Below are 12,066 nucleotides of genomic sequence, written 5' to 3' on the forward strand. Positions count from 1 at the left end.
GACAACTTGTCACTTCCCCTACTGCAGAGGATTAAGATACCAGAAAAACAAATAAGTTGCCTAACAATCACCTAAAAGGTAAATTATTTATTGAGACTTAATCCTCTTTACACATTTTCCTCTTTCTTTCACTTTAGAGACCTCAAGGCATTAAAGTCTGCCTTCAAGCAGAAATGTCTTGTGTACTAGCTATTCCCACCTGGTTTACTGCAACATGCTATTATTTTTTATTAGAAAGCCTGCCTATCGGCCTTTGGCATGCACAACAATTGGTACATCAGGATGAGCAAGCTGCATAAAAAAATTAAACCCAATTTTCAATAGGAAAGAGGAAGTTACACAGTTTATTCCTGCAATATGAGCAATGGCTCTCTGAAGAAAGAGAAAAAACAAAGAAGATAAAACCATTAAAATACAGCTATATCTACAGTGTTAAAAAACCTGGGACTCGGCAAACTTATGAAGGAATCCAGCCAAGCTTACCATTAGTTCTTATGAAATAAGACATATAAATTGTTAAGCACTCTAACAGAATAAAACGTTAAGTACTGCTTTGACTAAGACTCTCCCCACCGCATCATCACAGACATCAAAACGTTACCATCTGTTACATACCTAATTTTCCCCTGCTCTGTTAAATCTCCGTCACTGTGTAGTATTGTTGTTAGCAATCTCAGAGTAGAAGTTCCTGACTTGCTGTGGTTGTTCTTCATTCCTAGCAGCCATCGAACCATCATCTTGATGGCCTGAATCTGAAAAAAAATTTGATATGCAGAAGTCAAATCACACCATAAGCCTCATGTTTTAAATCACCTTTCTCTTATTTTAATCGCACAGTATTTTCCCAAGTGCTTTTTACTGCTACATACATAAGCCTGTCAAGGCTGCAAAACATCATTTAAATACTGAAAGATGACTAGACGTACTCTCACTAGACAGCAACTTTTCATTGAAAGTCTCAAGCATTTATTACAGCAAATAAAAATTGTACAACATTTAGTTAAAGTTTGAACGGTTTCTTCCACTAAGCAATCACAAGGATAACTTGCCTTTTGCCAATGGATGGAAACATCAAGTGTTTTGAGGCAAGCTTCTAAAAGCATGCAGAATCCAGCAGCTATCATGAAACACTGAATCACTTCACACGTTTCTTTAGTGAAAATAAATCGTGAGTTTGGAGATTAAGTTTGGTTTAGTATTTGAATCCCTTTGTCCTTTCATTTTCCTTTTATATGCGAGCAGAGACGATAAAAAAAACCAAACAGAAAGAGGAGTATCCTCTTACAGCAAAATGAAAATCCTCATCTGAATCAAGTAGACATCGGGGGGGGGGGGGGGGGGGGGGGGGGGGGGGGGGGGGGAACGGGACGGACGACACACACCACGACGACGACACCACAAAACCAGAACAAAACACCAAACTCAGAAGTTCAAAACACAAAACCCAAAAGCTTTGGAAAAACTAGGGTATGGTGGAAAGGAAGCTAGCGCTTTTTGTACATGGTAACATCAAATTTTCTCCTTAAAGGAAAAAGCAGTTCTAATAACTTTTATATAAACATTCACAATATCACCAAATTAAGTTCATCATACAATTGATCTATTCCATGTAACAAACTGATCACAATGGTCCTTTCTGATCTAAGTTCTAGGATTGTCATCTACACATGAGTTTATTTTTTAGCACTGTAGCCCATTTACTCCACCTACAGAATTCTAATTCTATTGGGTAACACCAGCAAGAAGTAGGATGTCTGTTACTCAAGAACTTAAAATGCAAATGGAGTTTGTGGAACAGAACTGAAATTCTCTTGCCCCAGCTTTCAAAGGGTCTTCCACTGAAACAGCTGTAAGTATGCACCAGAAGATTTTCATAGCAATAAATATAATAATAATAACAATAATAATAAGTTATTATTATTATAGCTGCTGCTATTAAATACTAATAGCAGCAGCATATCTTTTGACAGCTTACCAATTCAGTTTCTTCATATCATAACAAGTACCCGTACCTTTAGTGCATCCCATTTGTTGGGAGGACGGAAACATGCTAGCTGTATCTGGTCTTCAAGTAAGGGACATTCAGCCAGGGAACAGCCACACAGTATCTTGTGCCCCTATATCAGCTCCTGAGCAATTTCAATTTTAACCTTTGCTTCTCTCTTCCCCCTCCACAACTCCCTTCTCCCAATTTTACTGTCCAAATCTACTCTAGTCTTCCTTCCATGTAGCCAGTCCTAATCCCAGCTCCTTCAGAATTTTCCTCTGACCCCACTATGTTCCCCGTTTCTTTGCTGGCGTTAATGATGTTGTGATGACATCAGCAACCCTTCAGAATTAATCATTCCCATGAAATTAGTACAGGGCATGAGAATTCCCTTAGTCACTGCTTTTGGCTACCTGAAGACAAACCAACATGACATGAGTTTGCACCACCCTCACATTTTAAATTTTTTCTTTGCAGCCAGGATAACTATCAAAGGATAATTCCAGTTGGAAGGAATGTCAGGAGGTCTCCAGTCCAATCTCCTGCTCAAAGGAAGGTCAGCTATTAAGTCAGACCATGCTAGTATCTGTTTTATCCATTGTGGTCTTGAAAGCCTCCAAGAATGGAGATTGCACAGGCTCTCCTGGCAACCTGCAACCTCCTGCAACCTGTTCCACTGCCTGACTGTTCTCAGGTTTTTTCCTTACATCCAGTCTGAACCTCTTGTTTCAATTTGTGTCCCATGAGCCTAGAATTCTACTCTGAGATTAAAAATTATTATATACAACGTGCAAATATCAAGAAAGTCAAAACACAAGATGGGTCAAAACCATATCAAAGGCCACAAATAACTACTTTGTACTAGACATAGCAGCATGACATGAACTACATGTATTTGAAGTGCAAGCAAAAGTGATAGGACATGATCATTTCTTTCTGAGACAGTGAATATAATGTGACAGATACCTGATTCATCATGTGAGAAAACCACAATTAACTACTAGCTTTACATAAACTGCCAGTAGTGAATAAGTATTAATTTTTAAGATTAAAATTAACCACTAAAAATAACCAACAGATAGTTATAGCCCTTTTTTCTGATGTAGAGGTTATCATCATGCCTCCATTGTAAAAGTATAACGGGCTCCCATCCCACGTAGCAATCCTAGAAACACTGTCTTCCTACTACATCAACATTATGACAATAGCTAGCTCAGGTTTCTACTACTTGAGTTTTCAGAGCCACAAATGCTGCAGGAATATCACAGAACATACAGGCTTGTGCAGTAGAGAGAAATGAAACAATGTCCACTTAAAGCACATCTAGAGAAATAGGATGAGAAACCTTATATTGCAGTGTACATAGAAGGAAACAAGAAATATCACTGCTACTACGTAAGTATCAGTCCACTGCATGGTGCACAGAAATATTCAGTACTGGTCACTGTCAAGACAGATTACTGCTTTAGACTAGACACTCAAGTGCCAGGCGTAGGAATTCAAGTCTAACTCAAACAATAATTAATCCAATTCATATTTAATACGGCACTGAAACATTCCCCTACAGACATAATTTCATTTAAGGTTTAGTATCCAAAACTAAGCCTATATTAGTCTACATCTGTTAAGCTGGATGATACTATAATTGTGTCTTCATCAGTCCTTTCCCCTTTCATACTTAAACTTGCTAGTTTTAAGATCCCCATTAGATATATTACACAGTTATGTTAAAGGAAGCCTTTTAAAAAAGGCTTTTAAAACCAGAGTAAAGAAAAATACACTATCAGAGAGCTTCATTTATAAACTAATGGTGTGACCTGCAGCCTTCATTAAATATAGGCTTCTCAATGGTCATAAATGCCAATTAAATTTGCAGATCAATTTTCACAATAACCTGTTTTCACTTGCCAATAAATGCTTCTTACAGCTTTCAGGCTTGGCTTCAACCATAAGTTGCCATAAGATTTTCTGTAAGTCAATTGATTAAGTTTTATCAACACAAAAACACATTTTAGAGAGATATTACAGCTTCATGAATCATTAAAAAATTAAGAAAAAACAATTCATATTTACTACTTAAAGTTACATTTATAATCACCGAAGTGAAATCCTGTCTATTTTAAACCAGCAGTTCATGAAATCAAAACAAACATGCATTCCTCCTTTAAGAGTTTTCAGAGTGTACTGTGTAACTATGGAATTGCACAAATACGAAAAATATCCTTGCTGTAGTCAAATGAACAAAAAGGTGTAGTCAAATGAATAAAAAGCTAACAAATCAACTCCAAACACAACTGAGCATTTCCAATAATGAGTTCTGTACCAAGCTGGAAACTAAAGTACTTACTAAACCAGCAGAGAAGGAGGTATTATGCTACAAAGAGTTTAACAATTTCAAGACAGAAGGCAAAAAACTTCTTAAAACCAGAGCAACTTTGTTCAAAAGGCTTTGGAAATTAAATGACTGCTATAATTAACTTAGAAAGAGTATGCTACAAAGTACATGCGTCTTTCCAATTCTGGGGGGAAAAAAAAAAGAAAAAAGTGAAAGCATAATCTATCCCTGTTCTGAAGAAAGGGCATTTAAAAACAAATACAGACAATTTCCACAGTATAAGTCTGTTTCTGACTGAGTGAAAAATTGAGTGAGAATATCTATTACCAAGCCCAGAAATCATAATACTAAACTTACTCCAAAAAAAGAACAAGCTTGAGATGACGTTTTTTAAGTAAAAACGCAAACAAAACCCCCATCGTTTTAAAGTGACCGCCCCCCCACAGTCTAGGTTTTTCTCTAATACACATTGTACACAGAGAAAAGCAATGTAACACATTTATTCATTTGAGGAAACTGACAAATCCAAGAACAATTTTTCCTTTATTCCAAAACAGCACTGGAAGTTTCTTGGAATATCCTAAAAATTCAAAAGAAAAAGGGAAGACTTTAAACAAAGTCTCTATGATATTTAACTCCTATGTTAAACAGGAGGGGGGGGGGAAATTACTTTAACTGTGGTAATATCTGGAATACTTAAGTGTTGCACACCAAACCTAAGGCTATAATAAGGTATAATAAAAATTCGATGAAGTGTATATGTAAATTCATTTACAAAAGTAAAAAAAGTAGATGCTCCCAAAAGGAAATTCTTTTCTTCTGGCAATCCAAAAATGCATATTCTGATAAGATTAGCAATTTTTAAATAGTTACTTCTTTTTTACTTTTAGAAAGGTGACAAGGAAACAGAGAAAAGCAGTTGACAGCTTTAGGAATCCAGATATTTAACTTTATTAAGTATTATACACACAATCATAGGAAAATATAGTAAGTACTACTTACTTTAACAAGCGTTTCAGGAGACACTTCTTCATCTGGGACCCAAAGTTTTGTTGTCTTTTTTCCTGGAAGCTAAATCAAATGTTACATTTTGTTACACTACTGTTACTCTTCAGTGAAACCTGCTGTAATTTCCTCTTTCCTGTTTGCTTCTGAAAACAATAAAGCAGCACTCACTGGTTATCTTTAAGCCTTCTGTATTTTATAGAAGTAACCATTACAGAAGTGAGAAACTGTTCTTACTATTCAAGTATCAGCAAATTTAACAGTAGTAAAGGGGTTTTTTTGTTGTTGTTGTTACCTGAAAACAATTGCTTTAGAGTGTAATAGCCATTGCTTTGAAAATAATTTCCAGTTTCCATATCCAGTAGATTAGAACCTCAAGCATGTAGTTTTAGACAGTACATCTTTCCCTAAACAATGGCTGACAAGTTACTTTTTTCACATTATAATCACTATCAATACAGAAGTATTAGAAAAATTAAAATTCAGTCTTTCATTTAAACAGTGTATTTTAGTTTCAAATGTTTTATACTTCATAAAAAAAAAATCACAACTTGCTTGCTCAAGACAAGAGACTGAGTGAAGTCAATAACAATTTTGCCATTTTTAACAAAAGGCAAGTCATGAGTGATCAAATGGTGTGGTATATAGCTTGACGCTTTTGCAAGGACTACCAGATTAGTACTATCTCCTTTCCTATACTGTGCGTTTTCAATTAAGTCAAACAGTATACGTGGAAATCCAGAGACAACCATATACAAAAAGAACCACCAACAAGCCAAAAAAATTCACAAGTACTTGCTGAGTATTATACTACAGGAGAAGTAGAATCTTAATACAAGGTTTTAAAAATACTTACCCTATCATTCATTAGCAAATCTTTAACAATAAAAGTGGCAACCAAAGATTTCAAAGGGGCAGCAAATTGATCAGGTGCTAGCATGGCTATATGGCCAATAGTAACCAACGGCGTAATGAGATGCTCAAAATTGCTTGGATCCAGACTTTTATGCAGTGGCTAGAATAAAGGCAACAAATTTAGGTATTACTGATATAATCTGTGTCTTACTGGGAGGAGAGGGGGTAAGAGTTCTGTACCAAGTTGTCCATGTCTATTTCTATTTCAGAAACACAATTTTAAAAGAACTATTGACTATTTAGATTTAAAGACACATTCACCAACCCCCCAAGTCTCCTACAAATCAAAAGAAAAATCAAGACAGACAAAACGTTTAGCACATCTGGGTAGTTCAAGAAGTGGCAGCTCAAGCAGGCCTTTTGGGAAACAATGGATTAAAAAGCATATTTCCTTCTTGAAGAAGTGGGCATACTACATCTCAAGATGGCAATTTCAGTAATGGACTGTGATTCAGCCTTCAAGATAAAAGGCTGATGGGCACTAATTAAAAAGTACATTTGCAGTTATAAGTACAAAATCTATTTAAATAGTCTCTACCATAATTCTGTTTTCCATAATTTCTGTAACCATTTAGATACATTGGGCCAGTCCCAACAGGGGTGAGGAGTGGTGTATATCGTTCCTCTTTCTATGGTTCTTAGCAGGCAGTCCAACACTTTGTTTTACTCTACCGTCTGTTAAAATACATAACCCTAACCATGATGGAGCATGGGATAACTAAAAGACACCCTCTGCTACCATTTTTCAGGCCAAACTGTATGAGAACAAAGGGAAAGGGGAAAAGTATATTTTCTAAATTTTATACAACTTGCTGTATGAAATGCCACTACATCCCTTAGTTTACATATGCAATATAAAAGAGAAATAAAAAGTAACTTAAATATTTTCATTTTACCTCAAATATCTGTGCAAACTGCGTTTCCTTGCTGGAAAATATTGCATGGATGCAGTGAATAGCATACTTGGCTTGACGAGGGGGTCCCTTTTTAGCTTTATGATGCAACACTGGAAGCAAAGCACTTAAAGAAAAAAAAAAAAAAAAAAGAAGAGAGATAAGTACCTTTCCACAAATTGAAAAACTACCAAAATATCAAGCTAGCAAAAAAAGTACACATATACATATATAGAACAGAACACCTCTGCAAAAGTGCTAATTCTCCTGGGTTTGGAAATTTATTCACAGAAAGAAAAAAAGGCTTATTTACATGGCTTTCGGGGGGGGGGGGGGGGGGGGGGACGACACACAGACACAACACCACAACCCAAAACTTTTTTGTTGATAAAATATCATGTGGCAAAACATTTTATCTGCAGAAGTTACTAAATGCTCTTTTGGAAATATTCTTGTCTACACATCCCCATTGAATTGCAAAGAATATTTTTACATTGCCATATATTTAATTTAGGAAAAAACCGTAAGTAATTCTGAAGAGCATTGATAAAAATTATAGTAATATCAGCCATCACTACTTTGGATATATTCATTTCACTTCCATTCTTCAAAAAGCCCTGCATTTTAAAGTAATTCAAATCTCTTCTGTTTTACCTGACGTAATACTTTCTTCCAAAAGAATGCAGGATAATGCTTATAGCATGCAAAAGGAAGAAAGAAAACTTCAAAAATCCCATATAGTAAAAGAACACTACTCAGTTTAAGATATACAACTTACGATCGTATATGAGGAAAGTCTTCTTCAATTTTACTTCCTGTATTTTTGAAAATTTGTAATGCAGCTTCTGCCACTTTTTCATCATCCATTTTCAAGCAAGCCAGGAGAGATTCAAAAGTTTCAGCTGAATGAAATGAGATAGGGTGCGTAAATGAAAGTACCTGCCAAAATAAGATGAAAGCCAGGTTAATATTTTTTAAAGGTCCACTTACATAGAACATTCCATCAAGCATCATTTTCCACTACCATACCGGAATATTTATAATACTCTGCCTGGTTTTGTCATGTGATCCACATTTCTCTTTTTCTGTCTTTTTTTTTTTCCAGTACCTCCTAAACAGCTCTGTCTTTATACATGATCTCATCTGTTTTAACTTATTTCTCCAGTCTCAATTTCTTCTCCTGTTATTGTGAACACGTACTTCTCAGTGGCTACATCGACATTAGCAAGTACTGGGTTACAGCAGAAGCAAATCTTAAGAGAAACACAATTGATGCTAAGGAAGCAATATTCACATTTCAGGGGTTTTACTTCAGAGTATTTCTAGACTGACTGAACCCACTTTAGCCACTGCAACACAACATGTGCTTCTGAAGCCCATCTCATAATTTTGTTTCTCTAAAAGGAATTCAGCTTGCGTGCTTCCAGACTTCATGCTTGTTTGCTAAGTGGAACAACTGGTTGTGCTCTGAATGAAGTTCCTAACTCTAGAGTAGTAATACAGACATACCCCATAGGGTCTCTAGTCCCTCAAGCTTTCCACAGCAGCTTACCAGATCCTGTACCTCTCCTTCAGATTCTTGGACTCTGTCTTCAAGTATGACAGTCCTCCCATGTTAAAAAAGAAAAAAAATCCTCATTTGATCCTCTCTGAAAGTTTGCCTTCTCTTCATTTTTAAGTGGCTGTTGATTATCAGCCTCTTTCCATAAGATATTCTGACCCATGGCAAAGAAACAATCCTAAAAATCTAGGAACTTCTTCACATGCAGTTTTCTACTTTCACCAAGGTACTTCCCTCCCTGCTTCACTGTATGGCATTCCCTTTTCTAGACTCCTATACTTGTCCTTTCTGGATTCTTCTCATGATGTACAGACCACTTTCTTCAGGACAATCTTACTCCTCTTCCTTAAAAGTGTTATGCTAGTTCATATTCAAATGTAAATACTGACCTGGGAGCCTTCTTTCAAATATATAGTCCTTCATTACATGATTCATTCTTACTTAGCTTCATCTTTGTGCTACTGGTGTTTTGCACTTTTATCTAAATAGGCACATCTGGCTAAAGAATCACATGCTCTCAGATGAATCTACTAGGCCCTTAGTTGATCTAAGATATTCTGAAAACTTCTGCATGGGAGTTCTTTAGATTTTGAGGCCTCCGAAATCAACCCACAGTTGGACTACTCCCAACACTATCATATAACTGAGGTGGTACTATGGCACAAGTACCTTTCTGTGCAAGTACAGACAAAGTTGACACTACGTAGTCTCTGTCAAAGACTTTAGCCTAAAAGCACTAAGTGAAACAAAAAGCCCTATGTAGTTGCATTTTAAAAGTTTCATGCTTTTAACAGTATTTGTAAATAACACAGTGATTAGCCCTTTTCCTCCTAGGAAAAAGGGAGAACAGAGTAAGAAATTTTGTACAATGTCCCCAGAAATGCATATTGATGGGGTTTGCCATGTTAACCGAGTCTCAAAGATTACACATAGCTGAAATAGTTAAGACCCCAATTTATGAGGAACTCAGGGGAACCACAGTATTGTACTGATACACAAGTACAGTTCCAAAAGTACTATAACTATGTTCACAAACTGCTGAATTCACACTCTAATAATCAAAAGTCAGCTACTGATATCACACATGCAACTATTTTTTACTTCCAGAAAAACTTCTAAATGATTTATAAGAGAATCTTACTTACGTGCTACATAAGATGACCATAGAAAACAAAAACCAAACCAGTATTCTTCCAGATAGCCACCACATGCTTATGACTAAAGATAATGAGTGCTAATTAAAAAAATTTTTTAACAAAGTTGCTTCAGAAAGTTTCACATGCTTACTGACCACCAGGAGTATACTTGCCTTAAGCAATTCAAGACCTGCTCTGATTGCCTGGTCAGTAGGTACACCCTCATCTTCATCATCAGCTGTTCCATCTATAGATTTGTTTACTTGCTTGATAAGGGCACTGAAGAGCAAAAAAAACCATGGGCTTGTATTTACTGAAATTCCACCCTGTATGACTGTTTTCATAAGTTTAAGATACAAGCTTATTTAATAAACTTATTTAAAACTTATAAAACATCTATCTGTTTTATAACAAACTTAAGTCAACTACGTACATAATCTGGTTGCCCTCATCTCCCATCTAAATAAAAGCTTATGAAGCATTAAGTTCAAAAATGTTTATCCATCATGAATTAAGAACTATTACATACACATTACTCCGGAAGGATGACCAAAATAAGAAAACAATTTGAGCATTACAAGCAACAAATTCAGGTAAGAATTATGCTGAGGTTACTAGCTGCTATGGATTCTTAGTAATTGATGGAAAATAACCATTTATAATGTTTAGTCTATAACCAAGAGAAAAAAATAACCAGTAAACAGCTGTTCTAAGAGTTTATGAAAAATTTAAAAGACTTATCTCCTGTATATTTCACCTTGACAGTAATGCTTGGGTTTTTTCTTACACTGTACCCTAGGAAGGGAAATTGTGATTATCCAAACGATCCTATTAGTGAGTGGTGCAGGTAGCTTCCCTACCAAGGGCTGCACAATATTCATAATATTCCTTCAGTACATCCTGTAAATGATATTTATAGTACAAAAAAAAAAACAACCCAAAAAACCAAAAACCCACAAAAAACCCACCACAAAACCAACCAACCCCCCCCCCCAAACACCACCAAACCAAAAACAAAAAACCACCACCAAAAAAAAAACCCCTGGTAGCAAATCAAGGGAGAGACCTCCTAGTCAGACTTCCAATTTCTTTTCTTCTGCCCCAATTGGACAAAAATGACCATATATTAAAAAAACCAAAGTCTGACAGTCTCAAAAATGAAGCAGAAGTTTAGTGAAAATTTACAAAGAGAGGAGAAGACCAACCCTGTGGCAAAACTAAAAATATGTGCTTTTTACTACTTTTTCTTTTGCTTGTATACTGTATGGCAGTCAGTCAGTAGGTAGACTTTGAAACAAGTATTACAACTTAGTACCACATGTAAATATTGCTTTAAATATACATTTTATATTGCTTCTGTGAATTTGAAAAAATGCATTTTCAAATTTAAAGTAAAAATCCAGCTACACATTGTACTTCAAGATCAAAAGAAAAATCACGTTAAGAATAACATTCCTGAAACAGATTTTTAAGTGAAATCTCAATGGCTCTACTACATTATATATGTGACAGGCAGAAAGTGAAAAGGTCAAATACTTAAAAATCAGTTACTATATGGTTGGAATTAACAGATAAGAATTTACCAGTATTTAGAACTAGCTGTCTCTAATAAGGTACCACATAGCTCAAATACAGCTGTTAAATAACCATTTCAGCAATTACTTCCCCCCCAATAACTTCATTGGCTTACTCTTCCTTAAAGCCTTGATGCCTCATCACCACAATACTTCCTCAGTTAAATTACTGTTTACGTCACTATGAGCTAATATTCTTGGTGGAAAGCTTTAATGAAGTTTTTGAATAGCAATAAAAAGAAATTTCTTTTATAATAAGTCAGTCACTCACAAACCAAACCTCCCCCATCAGCAACAGATCCATTTTTACTGACAGGTTGTCCTGGCTATGCTGAATGACAAATCAATTTGTGTGGCTACATTCTGAATGAGGAGACAAAAAACCCCTAAGCAAAGGGAAACAGAAGAAAATACCGCAGGTCACCAGGCCTTAAACCGCACCCACCCAATCCATTACTGCTTGTGCTTAAAGACGAAATTAGAAACCCCAATTTCCAACCCTGTGATCTACAGCCAACAACACACACACACAACAATACCTGATGGATTCAGTATCAATGTGCACAGGAGCAATTCTCTCAAGAAGAAACTTTATCATTTCCAGGAAAGGATTTGTTGGTTGTTTTGGATTGCCCAACTTCTTTGTTATTTCCCTCTGCA

General features: G+C 35.9%; 1 protein-coding gene across 1 annotated transcript in view; it reads right to left on the minus strand.

Annotated features, from left to right (window-relative positions):
• PDS5B (PDS5 cohesin associated factor B) overlaps positions 1 to 12,066 on the minus strand; it is a 116,887-nt gene that overhangs the window by 36,291 nt on the left and 68,530 nt on the right. The window contains exons 17-23 of the mRNA XM_075490785.1: positions 11,946 to 12,061; positions 10,006 to 10,111; positions 7,914 to 8,074; positions 7,139 to 7,262; positions 6,184 to 6,342; positions 5,325 to 5,393; positions 616 to 752 (exon numbers count right to left, since the gene is read on the minus strand). Of these exons, the coding sequence (XP_075346900.1) occupies positions 616 to 752; positions 5,325 to 5,393; positions 6,184 to 6,342; positions 7,139 to 7,262; positions 7,914 to 8,074; positions 10,006 to 10,111; positions 11,946 to 12,061 (872 nt within the window). The remainder of the gene's footprint in view (positions 1 to 615; positions 753 to 5,324; positions 5,394 to 6,183; positions 6,343 to 7,138; positions 7,263 to 7,913; positions 8,075 to 10,005; positions 10,112 to 11,945; positions 12,062 to 12,066) is intronic.

Source organism: Mycteria americana, chromosome 1 (assembly GCF_035582795.1).
Source record: "Mycteria americana isolate JAX WOST 10 ecotype Jacksonville Zoo and Gardens chromosome 1, USCA_MyAme_1.0, whole genome shotgun sequence".
In the NCBI taxonomy this organism is placed as follows: Eukaryota; Metazoa; Chordata; class Aves; order Ciconiiformes; family Ciconiidae; genus Mycteria; species Mycteria americana.